Consider the following 15,494-nt stretch of genomic DNA (forward strand, 5'->3'; position numbering starts at 1 on the left):
TTTTTACCCGTTGTTATCTCGGAAAATAGATCGACAGCATGTTTTTTTTTTCTTTTTAACACTTATTTCTGGAAACTGACCATGTAGATCCTGGGTGGCGTCGCCCCCTAATCAAGCATCTAGCGGCGTAATGTGAGAGCTCCGCATGACCCGTTTACCCCGCCGCCTCCTGTGGGATTTGCATTATTAGAATTTGACTCTTGGCGATCTTTATCACATTGCGTATTCTTGTCTCTCTCATAATCCATTTCTTTCTTTCGTAGTTATTGATTCCATTTTCACAGAACTGGTAACACACATTGATTGAACACGTTATGTTTTAGTCACAATGGTAGGCAACTTTTGAAGATTCTATGCGTGCGCCTTGGTTCTGCGAGTAATGGACCAATTGACAGCTTTTGTTGACCCGCTCACTTTTCATCTTTCATTAAATTTGTACTTAAACATTTGCACCCAATCCTGGAGGTCCCTTGCGCAGATAACTAAGGTATTCGCCATGAATGTGGATTCACCTAGAATTCGGTAAATGCCATTGATTCGAATTTTATCATATAAGAGGTAAAATCAACTATGCGGACTCTCCATGTCCAATAATAAACCCGACACTGCTTGTCCGCTTAACACGTTTCCGCTGTGTAAATCGCTAATGGCATTATCCGTGAGCCCCATTTTCTTGAAGATGACGACATCCCAGTAGACTTTGTCAAGTTCTTCCTGAAGTTCAGGCAGGTATTGGCGTTGTATGTTGTAGATATACCTACTCCAAATAAAAATATTAGTCTAATATAACTTTTTTAAAGGCTGGTAGATATTATTGATATATTTCATTAGTTAACTCCATTCAATTCCATTAATGCAGTGACGTCCCGTCGGAGCAGGCAGATTGAGCGTCGCTTGGGGGCGGCAGTTACCCAAAGGGCGGCAAATCGAGGAGAGTCATTAGGTATATATAGAAATAGTTACTTAAACTAAAGTAATAACGGAAATATCTTTCCATTAAAAAAATCAGCTCACTGCTTGGAAACGAAATTGGATGGTGTATTTTTAAATGTAGGTACCTATCTGAAACTGTAGACTCGTATATGAATCATAGATGGCATTTAAATTAGATTTAGTGGTATATATCTTGTTAGTAATGTATCCATCACAGAACAGATAATAATTATTTCTGAGTTCCCTGGTATCCATACAACACATTTCTTAGATATTGGAGTCATGAAAGGATGATTAAAAAGTACTGTATAAAAAATGTGGCGGCATTTTGGCACTGCCTAGGGGCGGCATATTGTCTAGGGACGTCACTGCATTAATGTAACTCTTTAAAGTCTGATAGGTAATATTGATATAAGTATCTCATTAGTTAACTTCATTAAATTCCTAGTATTGACGATTTTAGACTTCTTGAATGTAGTATTTATTGATTATTATTTAATGATCTATTATTGGGTTTTGATGATGTATACGCTTATTGATTGTATCATTAGTGATAGGGGTTTTTTTACAAACTCTTCAACTATTCATAATTTGTTGACTTAATAGGTGTGTGATTTACTTACTTTATTGTATTAATTTATTATATAAGTTAGAATTAATTATATTCATTGTCAGTGTGTATTTATCTTTTGGTGAGTGCACATAGTACCTGAAGATGCCGAAAGGCGAAACCGGGTCGCAAAAAACGACTCAAATGGAATATTAGAAAATTTAAATCCATTATAATTTTAGTAAATATACCTAATAATCCAATTAACCCACTAAATGTTGAACGAATATTAATTCGAATGCAGTAATTATTAATATTAAATTAAATTAGGTACCTATTTATTTACTTTTATTTCAGGAGTATAACAGAATCTGAAGATAAAACGGATTCAAACGTAGTCATGCTATTGGAAAACAGCTCTGAAGTTGTAAACGGAGATTATTTTGGTTACTGCGTCACAGCAGGAAGATTTTTTTCAACTAATAAGCTTCTATATGCAGGATCTGCTCCCAGAGGAGACAACTACCATGGAAAGGTATATGTTTATGGTGATAAACAACTCAATCCGTGTCAGCATATTGATCGGCGATATAAATAGATTAGATACCGAAATTACAAATTCTCTAATAATGTCCATTTCCCGGAGTGTCCAATTATTGTAAACTCAGTAAATAGCTTACCGCAGATTATTTACGCGATGTCCATTTTTCCACATCGTCAGCTATATCCGATGACGCAAACTCCTTATAGTAGCTGACTATTTCCTAAATATTCTTCTCAAAATATTATTTTGTTTGTGAGGACGTCAATAAATAGCGAATCATAATTCATTGGACATGTTACTCGAATATAAGTTCCCGGTCTGTAAATATCTCTGTCTCGGAATCGCTCCGCACAACATCTCATTCTACCGACATTGGACCTCGGAACAGTATCATAAGTATTGTAACATAACTACTGTAACATACTCTTGTGCCGAATGTTTACGCTGCAAATAAAACTCGCTCCTCCACCCATCGGTGCAACCACCAAATCTCGACATCTCATCTCTCCTGACGACCTCTTCATCTATTACACCATGACCCCCACAGTGATGACTATCCACTATGACTTCCACATGTTTAATTGACCAAAAAATAAATATTAATTTCATGTCACTTCGAAAACAAGTGAGATATAGATAATATATAATTATATTAAATTTAACTTCGATTGCAGGTAGTGCTGTTTGAATTTCCTAAAAAAACGAGGCAGCCTATGAAAGTGGCGTTCGTTTTAAGAGGTAAAGAGTTTGGCGGATATTTTGGAGCATCGCTGGTAGCCACAGATCTGTCCGGAGACGGCCTGGATGATCTTTTGGTTACAGCTCCCTATTTAGCCACGCCTAAAGTCTATATATATCTCGGAAGTAATAAGGTGAGACCGAATCAAAATAAGTATGTATCAAATTTACTCTCTTATTTATTTATATTGATAATTTGTTTCTTTACCAATTAGCTGATAAATAGAAATCATATTATCACACGTTATCTCATTATTCTCCAACAATTCTATCCACCCTCCATACCCATTGTACTGCTTTCCAGTTCCGTACCCCAAGTAAACTACAGTCATTGGCAGACCCTCATAACCAGCGACTGTTTGGCCTGCCTCTTCTTTTGCGTTTTATTGGATTGTTCGATATCTCATTACCGATTCATTATCATTCATACTGTGCACATTATTTGGTCAGTATCGTCCAATCTTAATTAGTTGAACTGCGCTTATCTTTTCGTACAGACCATAAACCTCAGCAGTGTATCTTCGCGTCCAAATATTGCCGTCCCTGAACACCGTGGAGGTTTTTCTTTCAAAATCGTTGAAGACTCATTTATTAGAGCTAATTTAGGCCATCCGTTCACGAGAAAAAGACGCAACTGAAACTAAAATTCCAGTCAGTATCTAGCTAATGTATTTCAATGGCGGTTCGCTGACGACAAGACTGGAATCTCTCAGTTTCAAAACGTTCGCGAACGAAACCGAAGAGACGCGACATGCTAGTCTCCCAGTCTCTCAGTTTCCAGGCACCCATAAAACAGTGGTACTTACCAATATCAGTAGATTCGATTAGAAATCATATTTTCCTACCAATATTGATAGCACCGAACTGAATTGAACTGAAAAAATCAATAACAAGTCAAGATGTCAAAAGTTAAAGATGGGCGAACCGATTTTTAATTTAAAATATGTAGCAGTTGTTGAGAAATACACCTGCCAGTATAATTACAGGCTGCCAGAATATTCCCGTAAATATATTACGGAAAAAGCTTAGAATCAAGTAGGAAAGACAATGGCTTTGATAGTTTGAGGTTATGAGATTATCATTGTAAATGGGTTTCAGTAGCGCCGTGTGCGAAGCATTCATTAGTCATTGACCAGTTTATGAGTTCCATCAGCAACCAGTTTGTCGGATTTCTCCGTGAACGAAGGGCCTTAGGTTTCCGAAGCATATTATGTGACTACAGATTTTAAGTGTCTTTTAGTTCGTGGGACGTAAAATATTTTTATAGACCGAAGTATCCTTTTTGTTCGCTGAGATGTGAGCTTCTGTGCCTTCATTATACATTTTGTGGAAATGCTGAATTTACCATATTATTATCTAATATGTCTACCATCTGGGAAGTGGGATTCATCTCTTGCCTATCTCTTCCCAACGACTTTCAGCATTTTCTAGTGCATGTGAATGTTCGCCGCTTCTCCATTTTACGTTGACAATGAGTTCTCTCAGCCCACCTATCTATTTACCTACCTGTTTTTCTTCCTTCGCTTCTAACAGCGCTTGCAAACAGTATTGTCACCGTTTCTACTTTTTTCAATACCTAATCCATTCATGTACACTGTGCCCTCCCCATTCTTCTCCTTCTGTCAATTTTTGTATCCACTACTTTCTATAACAAGAATTCTCAACCTTTTATAATAATTACACACGATATTATATTTGACTACATTATTACGAAGGTTCCATGACAAAGCAGAACATGACAAAACAGAATAGTGACAAAACAGAACAGCCAGGGGAAAAATAAAACATTCATTTTTGTGGAATCTATTTATTAAATAATAAAACTTAAGTTTTTAAACGAAATATACATAAATATTTAATAGTTTTCAATTTTTAAGTACAATCATCAACTGTTTATTAGTTATATATACATTTTTTTACACAACCGTTATTTTCAAAATAATGCATTTTTTTATATATAGAGTAGGTATATAAAATTTGCATGAGAGCTGATGACCCAGAAAGAATATTGACAACTGGGAACGGTGATCTGCTCTCAAAATTAAACAAAGATAAGAAATGTATATAGGTACCTAATATAAGTATTTAATTAATAAATAGATTCCACAAAAATTAATGTTTTATTTTTCCACTGGCTGTTCTGTTTTTTCACTGTTTTGTTTTGTCCGGTTACCTATTTTATATAACCATTTTATTGAAAATAAGATAAGAAATGAGTGCAATAGGATTAAAGGGATAGACGTGACATATAACTTAAAAATTGCTTTGGGGTCAGTATTATCACATATTTGTTGGTAAATCTTTTTATGTTTTATATTTTAGTCTTCCCTAGAAATTCCTCAAAATGCGCCGCAGCATCTGGAAGGCGGACCACTTTTGGGAGGGGATTCTCAATTTGCTGCGGCAATTTCCGCTGCAGATCTGGATCAAGATGGCTACAATGGTAACAGCACCACGATATTTACATCGAATGTGTCTTCAATCGATAAAAGTTGCCGATGAACATACTAATCACCACAAAAATTCAAATTGAACTACTGAGCTATTATTCCAATTCCAAAATGTTGTATCAATGTATTAAGATTAGGTACTTATATCTTACATTGATTTATATATGATCAGTGGCGCATTCAGTGACGTAGAGGCCCAACGCACTGACTGATTTTGAGGCCCCCCTACAACAAGAAAAATATAACAATCTAATATTAATTTTCCAAATAAATCCATGCTTTTAAACAATTTATTATTTTAATTTTGCATAAATTATACAAACACGGTTTGATTGAAACACTCTCTTTTCTTACAAATCACAATAGGTACTAGTAAATAGTTTTTATATTAAAACACGAATATAACGAAAGCTCGAAATGGAAAATTTTACGAACCGGAGAGCTCGATGATTTTACGAAAATATTAACATAGTTATCTAAATGTATGAGTATTTTATAAAAATAAGTGTTAGATTTCTTGTTTTATGGCGGATCTAGCTCAGACGGTCAAATTATTTTCCTACGAGATTTTATTAATCGGAACGGCGCTCCGGTGCGTTCCGGTCCATTTCGAGCCCTGAACGAAAGTATGTATGTGAATTACAATAAGTACCTTATAACGGTAGGTACATTTAATCAAAACCTTGTTAATAATTTCATTTAAAAATTTAATTTAATTGCATAAATGCGGCATATCATAAGAATAAGCGCAAATATTAAAATACTATACCTACATCAATCTTATAATATTAAAATAACGTTTAAAATTTTGGTATCTTTCTAAATCTTATGACGAATCGATTGCGTCATTTGCGTTACAGAAACGCACCACTGTAGTCATGGCCCAATGGGGTGACAGGGCTCTAGTCTAGGGGTCCGGCGTGGCTGGTCGACCAGATAAATGAGATATACAAATATCTTAAATTTGCTCTAATAGTAAAAAAAGACACTTAGAGATTATTACCATTCTTAAATATATAGTTGTGCGATGCGATTTTTGGTTTTTGTGTATTGATACACGACCACACCATAATTCGATGATTCGATTCATAATCGCTAAAAATACAGTGAATTTTATTTAACCTCGAATACCATTTGGAAAACGCCACTTTAGAGCGACAGATGCCTTAGCGATAGGTTGGGAGTAGGAATTCGCTTAGCTTAAGATTAGCTATTTTCGATACCTATGAATCCCGGGATTGATAAACATAATCCCGAAACTTTCGGGATTGATTTTTTTATCAATTTTTATGGAAAATAAAATAAAAACGAAAATATAACAGAAAAAATACTTTTAATAACAAATAACTACATTAGAAATAAACTAAGTTTGAATGAAGTTTGATTTATACCCATGTGTAAGTTGCCGACTCATTTTATTTTTTCACATAAATTAATAAAAATGAGAAAGATTGGAAAAAAACAATGCTTCGCACTTTTAATAACAAAGTAATTCCACCATGATCTCTTACGTTTTACGGCAGTTTCATATTTGGCTGACAATTAGATTTATGAAGCAGAAAGACTATAAGTACACCATGATTTGCTATACTATTTTAAATCTTTACTATCAGAAACAGCAATCTCGTATTACATTCACATTATTATTTATATTGCAATATTATTTACTCCATTAAACTTATGTATTTCCAAGATTGAAGGTATACAATATTAACAATAAATGTCTTAAATAGTATAAATTATACTAGATTTATTTTTGACCGATTTTATCAATGTTATTTGTAAATATAAATTTTTTATATCAACAATGGAAAAAATGTCAATCCCGGGATTGTCAAATTGTAATCCCGAAATCCCGGAATCAGAATTTTGGCTCGGGATTGGATTCCCTAGTTGGGAGGGCCGTAGTTTCAAAATAATCATGCATTTTCGAATATATTTTTTAAATAAACTATTTTTTTAGTCAAATTAAGAAACTGTAATTATTAACCTTTTTATTATTGTATCCGACGATGTCCGCGCGGCTTAAACGTCGGCGTATAACGTCGTGGGTGCCAGGTTCGAATCCTGAGTCTGGCAAGTACCTACACATTGTTTTTCAATTTGTGTATGAGTCAGAGTATGGGCCTAATAGTTGAGCAAGTGGCTGACATCCATTTCTCACAGGGCTCGAAATGGACCGGAACGCACCGGAGCGCCGTTCCGGTCCATACAATCCCCAAAATTATCGCTCCGTCTCGTATAAATATTAATTTGACCGTCTGAGCGAGATATGTCATATTATAAAAAAATCTAACAATCGTTTTTTTAAATATATATAATATGTATAGAATTAGATAAGTAACAGTGTTAATATTTTCGTAAAATTATCAAGCGCTCCGGTTCGTAAAATTTTCCACTTCGAGCGCTGATTTCTCATAAAAAAATAATCTGGTAATACAAACCTCTACCCTGTGGAGGCCCATATCATCTTATTGGGATCGGACATGGTCGAAAAAAATGATTGGTTTGACAAAATGTTTACGATGTAAAAATGTATTATATTATTATATTTAGATGTATTGGTTGGTGCTCCCGGAGCTGCTGATGGATTTGGTGCTTTAGTTATCTTCCGAGGAGGACCTAATGGGGTACTATCAGAAAAGCCATCGCAGGTTATCTTTGCAAAGGACATTGCACCCAAATTATTACCATTCATGGGTTTTGGTGCATCTCTTTCCCCACCAGTTGACATTGATGATAATCATTACCCTGGTATGTTTAACTGAATTTTATTCAATAAGTATCCATCTAGGTTGGTGATTTCCCCAACCCAAGTTCCACGGAGCACTGTGGTTCGTCGATAATTTTTAAAATAAATCCCATTTTCAATGGGATTAAAATATCGATGGCCTAATAAATGTCAATATCCCGTAATTGACTTTTTACAAATTGTGCAGGAAGCTTAACAATGTGACTGTTAATAGTTCACACATGTTGTAATCACATAGCATGCCAATAACCTGTAGCATAAAAAGTGATAAAGCAAAGCACATAACACCTAATATAATGATAACATCTCATAAAATGTGACATATATTATATAAAGATAAACATCCAAATTTGTTATATTACTTACTGTTTTACCTTTTAAATAATTCTAAAGTGACATTTTGAAGCTGAATTCAACACACGTCATGCAACACGCTTGACAGCTTAAAGGCAAGATGCTGTTACATGTTTATTTCTGCAATGTTCAGATACGGGAAATTACTAAAATAGCTGTATCATTTTTGTTAAAATAACTACAGATATGGGAATTTCGCAGTCGATGGGCAGTATTTTTATTGTTTTTAGCACCTACATCAAAAAGTCATTTTCGTCATATATGTCAGATACGGGGTATTGACATTAGATGATCGATATTTAACAATTGAACATAATTTAAGTTTAGATTAGTGATATTTATTATTGAAGTAGGTATCAAAAGACATTGGCAAGCTTAAGACGCAATGACGTGCATATAATTTCTGGTGAAGAGGATAAAAAATACTAATAACCTCGAATACTGAATGTACAGATTTGTTAACGAGCTTTTATTTTTTTACTCCTAACTTGTGATGAGCAACTTTCACGAAGGTCAAATTAAATATCATTTTTGGGGGGCCACATTTGTAATGAAATCCTGTACATTTTTCGGCATATTATTATTATTTTAAAAAAAACTTTGTGGGCAGGCGACAATCATCACGGAGGGCACGCGTTGCTTTTCTAAACTGTCAAATCTTTACGGGTAAATGTTGGTAAGGCATAAAACATACTGTGGTAATTTATAGAGGGTTGCCCAAAAATTAAAGACCTTTATTCATTGTTTGCGACGTGGATGTTATTTCCCAAAAGATGGTAGCATTGGCGTGTAGCGTAGACTTCCTTCTCCAGAACGAGTGGTGAGCCGGCTCGGTAGCTGCTTCAGTATGACCTTTGCGTCCGTTTGAGATGGACGCTCCGCTGTCGAATCCCGCCGCCTGCGAGGTGCGTTCAATCATTCGGTGTCTCAGCCAGGAAGGAATCCACCTTGTTGAAATCCATCGTCGTCTCACATCCAATTATGGTAATGTGATGAATCAGCGGAATGTCAGGAAGTGGTGTACTAAGTTTTCGAGTGGTAGAACGAGTGTTCATGATCAGGAGGGGAGAGGAAGGAGATCCTCAATTGGTGACGTTTTGTTGAAGAACATCAATGATAAAGTTCGTGAAAATCGCCGTCTGACAGTCCGTGAGCTTGAGAGGTCTCGCACATCAGAACTCGCCGCATGCGTCTTACGACGAATTCGTCGAAGTGACGTCATCGTAAACCAAGAAACAAACGTTATCAAATGGAGCTTCGCCGATTGGCCGATGCAACTGCGACACTGCGACACTGCCGCATGCGTCAAGTTGCGTTCGCCAGAGCCTGCATGTCGACATCGGCCAATATCTACTCCGCGCATGCGCACAGCCGCACAATCGGCCATTTCTCTCCAGACTGTTGCCGCGTTCGGAGCAGCCGCGATGCGGCGAATGTCGATATCGCTAGGCAGATGTGCGAGGTTGTATCATAGAACACCGACTGCCCGTTCTCGGATGTTTTGATTTATGGCGGCCAGGCACACGAGGCGAGTTGTGATGTGCGAGCCGGCTAAAATTGTGATCCCAGACGTTAGTAAGTCTACCATACAAACGATTTTGAGGGGAAAACTAGGGTATCTAAAGGTGTACTCGTTGGGTGCCCAAAATGCTGAAGGAAACTCACAAATAAAATCGTGTGAAAAGCGCTTAGGTATTTTTGAACCTTTTGGACTCATTCAAATGGGATGTCCTCCGTCATCCTGCTCATAGCCATGGCGCCAAGCTATTTCCATCTTTGGCCGAAAAGCGCTTCGAGACCGACGTGGACGTGGAGGAAGAGGTTAGAATATTTTTGAGGTCGGTGGCGCCGGAGTTCTACGACAAGGGAATCAAGGAACTAGTGCCACGGCTCACCAAATGCATCGATCGTAACGTGGACTACGTCGAAAAATAGTGGAATATGTACCTAAAATTTTGAATGCTTTTTTTATAAAAATAAAATTTTCCTGATTTTTTAAATAATAAGGGTCTTTAATTCTAGGACAACCCTCGTAAATCAATTAAAATGTTTAATATTATTACGTATAGCTTTTATTGCATAGATATTGTAAAATTTTACTTTCGTATTCTAACTAGCGAATGGCTAATAATATATTTCCTATAAAGTTTATACATATTAATATTTTGGCTTAGCTCACAAAGATATCTCTAATTCTCTTGCTGGGACCAGAGAATGCGAAATCATTAAAAATATATATTAATAACTTCATAGCTGTGACATTTTGAAAACAAATCTTGACATAAGCACCGAAGCCACAGTATTTGCCAAAAAATATTTTCAATACATATCTGTTTCGTTGTTTTAGATGTGGCAATTGGTGCTTATATGAGTGGCCATGCGATTGTTTTAAGGAGTAAAGCACATGCTCGATTGAAGGCAAAATTAACAGGACCAGAAAGACTTCAAAGAGACAATTCAGCTTCCTTCACCATCGATATGTGTCTCATTTATTCACAGCTAATTCATATCCCAAAGACTAACATAGGTAAGAAGAACTGTATTATAAATAATGTTCAAAAAAACGCCGGATTTAAATTTTGCGAATTTTTCTTATAAGGTTGGCAGCTCTAAAAGTTTCATATGCTTTGGCTCTAAAGTACTATATTATTGAGATACATGTCGCGTACTGTCACGCTGTCACGGCGACAAATTTAGTCTATGGTTTTATCATTTTGCAGAATATTTTGAACGAACTCAATCTCTGTAAATTCAATGATGGAGTAATCTAGTAACGAGTCTCTGTAAATTCAATAATATTTTGAATGGAACCCAATCCGCAGACCATATATAATAGACAACATTCTTATAGACAATACATAGTAGTGCCAACCGCTAAAATAAAAAAAATACGCGATTTTGACATGTTTCGAAAATGTGTAGGCATGTAGAAAATGATAAAAAAACGTTCATTGAGTCATGCAGATGTCGATGCAGTGCAGTACAACGTGAGGTGATCTCATTGTTTTTCTGATGATTTCGGCAGATTTTGCTAACTGACAATGTTCGTTTAAGGGTTATGTGCTACGGGATGGGAGCATCAGTATGATAACATTTTAAACACCGAGAAAAACGACATTGCATACTTTTTCCCGCAGCGGCAGCTTACTGTCACGTCACGTGATAGTACGCGACATGCACCATAATATATTTCGCGCTTTAATCTCGCGAATAGTAAATTATAGCTTAAGGGGGGAGATCCAACATGTTACTACCACAATCGAGCAGCAATTATGAAACGAAATTAACTTCAATCTCATCAAAAAATAAGCAAGAGTTTGCCAGCAGAACCATGGTGCGCATTTGTCTGACATTTTGTTCCATACATAACATTTATACTTTGCAACGAACTAAAAATATTATCACTTCTCGAATAAACAATTTGTTTAATTCAAAAACAAAATCCGACGCTCTTATTGGGACACCCACCTGCTAGAATTTGTTCACCCCACCCCTCTCGCCGTCTTAAAAATCAATCATTATTATTACTAATTTTTCGAAATTCACCCCCCCCCCTTCCCCATGACATTTTTTTGAGTGCGTGCCTGCACTTACGACAGGCCAAATCTAATTATTTTGTTAATTTATTACAGAGGTGGAAGTAATTCTGAGTCTGGATGAAGAATTGAAACGCACTTATATTGATGGAAATAGTTCCGACTCACCTTCCTACGCCAAAACAATTAATCTTACTCTCGGAAATGAAAGTTGTCACTCTCTAAATATTTTCATTAAGGTAGATATGAATAATACATACTCTACTTAGCAGTGGCGAAGGGTGGAGGTAGGCCGTTAAGATCCACCATATGTAGTGCACACTAAACTTTATCAGATATACGTATTTGTTTTCATTGAACTAAGAATACAATTTGCAGATGGTGCTGGTTAGTTTTTAAATTCAATTAAACCCTGCGAAACCAAAGCCATAATAAATAATATTAAAAAAATACTCGTCGATCTATAAAATATCTAATAATCGTACATAACTTTGGATATTTTATAGATAGAATCATATTTTTTTATCTATTACCTATAGTTTGGTTAAGGCAAGGTTTAATTTTTTTTTTTAATTAATAACAATACATGTAATCCAGTGCTCGAAATAGAAAATGTTACGAACCGGAACGCTCAATATTTATATTATAAATATGTGCAATATTCGATATAATAACTGTAATACAAAAAATATCTCAATTTTAATATACAGATATAAATATCTACATGTATATGAATCTAATTGGAGTAGGAAACATAAAAATACATGAAATAATGGAGAAACCAATACAATTTCCCATTAGTTTCGTCAGTAGTTTGAATAAATTATAAATGTATAAATAACTAAGTGTAGATGGAAACATGAGTGAAGATTCCTTGTCGTAATTGATTTTTAGGTTTTTACCACGTGTACTTCTTCCTTCTTTCCTCGACATGTTATAATATAATTAATTATTATGTTTGATTATTATATTATGATATATCTTGATAATGGCCTCTGCAAATAGCCCAAAACGTCGAGGAAAGAAGGAAGAAGTCCAAAAGTGAAAACCCAAAAATCAATTACGATGACAAACAACCGTGAAAGTCTCAAACAGCAGATACCTTAATAAAACCAAGACACATGCTACTTTATTCAAAGCTCTGATTTTTAGTAAATTGGAAATATTTTGATAAAACTATTTTTTAATCAAATCAAAATCCAACATGTACGAAAAAGCATGAGCATCAAGCATCAAGAGCACAGTATGAACATCATAATAAATTATTTAAATAAAATTAGGTATTCAATTCATACACAAGTTTTACGAATGTAGCATTCTTTATTAAATATGCATACTTTTAAACAACTTTAGACCTAGATTCTTCAACTAGCTCTGGTGTGGTGATTTAGAATCAGGTTCGCAAAATAAATAAAAGTGTTTCTTTGATTCATCGAACTATCCAAATTATTTGTTTTTCTTATTGGTAGTAAGTTGAAATGGAGTGCCGCTGGTTTAAAATTATCTTGTTGCTTAATTCCGTATTTATTAATATTATTTACTATTACTTTTTTAATTATATTCTAGAAGACATTGATGTTTTTCATAAAAAATCTACCTGCAGGGTTTTATGACAGCCTAATACATTTTTTCAAAATATGCGATATGAATATTATTTTAAGCTAGGTGAAAATTCTTGAAGATATTGACATTTTTTCATAAACAATCTACCTTCAGGGTCTAATGAGAGCCTGATACATTTTTTTTAAATATGCAATATCTATAATTATTTTAAGCTTAGTAAAATAGGTGAAAATTCTAGAAGGCATAGCAATTTTTCATAAACAATCTACCTGCAGGGTCTTATAAGAGCCTAATAATTTTTTTTTAAATATGCAATACCAATATTATTTTAAGCTTAATAATAAATAGGTGAAAATTCTAGAGGGCATTGTCATTTTTGTACAAACAATCTACCGGCAGGGGAAAGCCTAATACTCTAATAGTCTAATACGAGTGCCTAATACATTTTCCATTATATATATTATTATTATAAGAATGACGTGAATATTCTAAAAGTGGATTGATTACGTCATGATACTTTTGTATTTCACAAATCATTTACCTTACGTCCTTCTATAATCTATACCCATGATACCCAGGTACCCTAAATAAATTATGTATTTTGTGATTTTGTCTGCACGCAAAAAAACATTGTTATAATAATATACTATTATCTCATATTGTCTTATTAAGAAAACGGAAGAGAGAAATAAATCTAAAGGTGCTTTCTTCAATAAAAACTTTATTTTTTATTATTAGACACATGGGTTGTCTTGAAATGCATTGTTGGGAAAAAAATATACCTAGCTCGATGCATTTCTAAGAACAAAATTTTAACTTGGCTAATTGTGGCACCCATTTGCATCGAAATATTATGTAGGAACAATAATCAGGGATCAACCAGTAAAATCATTGTTTAATAAAAAGATAATTATTTTACTATGTTTTCAAAATATTTTGAACCGGAACGCCATATGAAATATTCTGATGAGGCTCGAGAATTTTCGAGACATCTTGCTATCTTCTAGGATTCCACGAGAAGGAACGGTATATTCGAGGAATTCACGAACCGAAACGGTGCTCCAGGGCGTTCTGCTCCATTCCGAGCGCTGGTAATACCTATGTATTCTTAATCCGACGAAAACAATGTATGAATGAAAAGTGTGCTCAATTTTATCGTATCGCCCAAAGTATACCAAAACTATCTAAGTTTGGTTTAGGCACGGTTTAATTGATTTTTAAAAACTAATTAACACCACCAAATTATTGTAGTCTTGGTTCAATAAAAACCACTACGTATGACTAACAAAGTTTAATGTGTACTATTTATGGCGGATCTTAACAGCTAACCTCCACCCTTCACTACTGCTATTTAGTACTAGTACCTACATACTGACACCAAATGCTATAATATGTGCTTAAATTCTCTGGGTCTAAGACGATTCAGCACCGGGACAACTGGGCGCTACGCAATCGAATGAAATTTGAAAATAAATAGACGTTCGTGAATTATAGATACTTTTAAAATATATATTTGATAGTTATTTATTATTATATTATTTAATACTTGGTGAGAATTTAAATATGCACTCGTTAATAATGATTGTATTGTGCATATCATGTTTAAGTTCCAATGAGAAGAGAGTTATTTTAATTTTATATGAAGCGTCAGGCATAACAATTCTCAATCTGCAATAAAAAACATTAAGTTAGGAGCAAAATCGATTAAAACTACTAAGTAGTAGATAGAAACTTATTGCTTTCTATTTCAAATCATAACGAACGTATATTTATTTTATTTTATTATATTTTTAGCAGTTTATTGAGTGACTTTCAATTAATGTGTAATACTTTTTTCACTACAGTAACTCAAATACTGATTGTATTGTTATATTTTAGAAAGGCGTCCAGAACTATTTTGATCCAATTCAAATATTACTAAAGGCAATGATTATCAATCGAAGTAAGCAATTTTAATGTTTTAATTACTTTTAATTATACTTACCTACTAATATGTGAATCTGTCAGTATTCCGGGAGCCGAATAATCGCAAGACGAGCCCGGGCCCAACCCAAATCCCCCCTGTAATATAATA

General features: G+C 34.6%; 1 protein-coding gene across 4 annotated transcripts in view; it reads left to right on the plus strand.

The window, feature by feature from the left end:
• Window positions 1-15,494, plus strand: part of LOC147071122 (integrin alpha-PS3-like) — a 58,279-nt gene that overhangs the window by 30,844 nt on the left and 11,941 nt on the right. For all 4 annotated transcript variants that reach the window (XM_085947847.1, XM_085947848.1, XM_085947845.1 and 1 more), the window contains 7 exons: window positions 1,841-2,018; window positions 2,702-2,899; window positions 5,088-5,208; window positions 7,772-7,969; window positions 10,669-10,848; window positions 11,954-12,096; window positions 15,299-15,362. In XM_085947847.1, the coding sequence (XP_085803973.1) occupies window positions 1,841-2,018; window positions 2,702-2,899; window positions 5,088-5,208; window positions 7,772-7,969; window positions 10,669-10,848; window positions 11,954-12,096; window positions 15,299-15,362 (1,082 nt within the window). The remainder of the gene's footprint in view (window positions 1-1,840; window positions 2,019-2,701; window positions 2,900-5,087; window positions 5,209-7,771; window positions 7,970-10,668; window positions 10,849-11,953; window positions 12,097-15,298; window positions 15,363-15,494) is intronic.

Source organism: Rhyacophila brunnea, unplaced genomic scaffold (assembly GCF_057557595.1).
Source record: "Rhyacophila brunnea isolate RB1 unplaced genomic scaffold, BYU_Rbru_1.0 scaffold_20, whole genome shotgun sequence".
Lineage (NCBI taxonomy): Eukaryota > Metazoa > Arthropoda > Insecta > Trichoptera > Rhyacophilidae > Rhyacophila > Rhyacophila brunnea.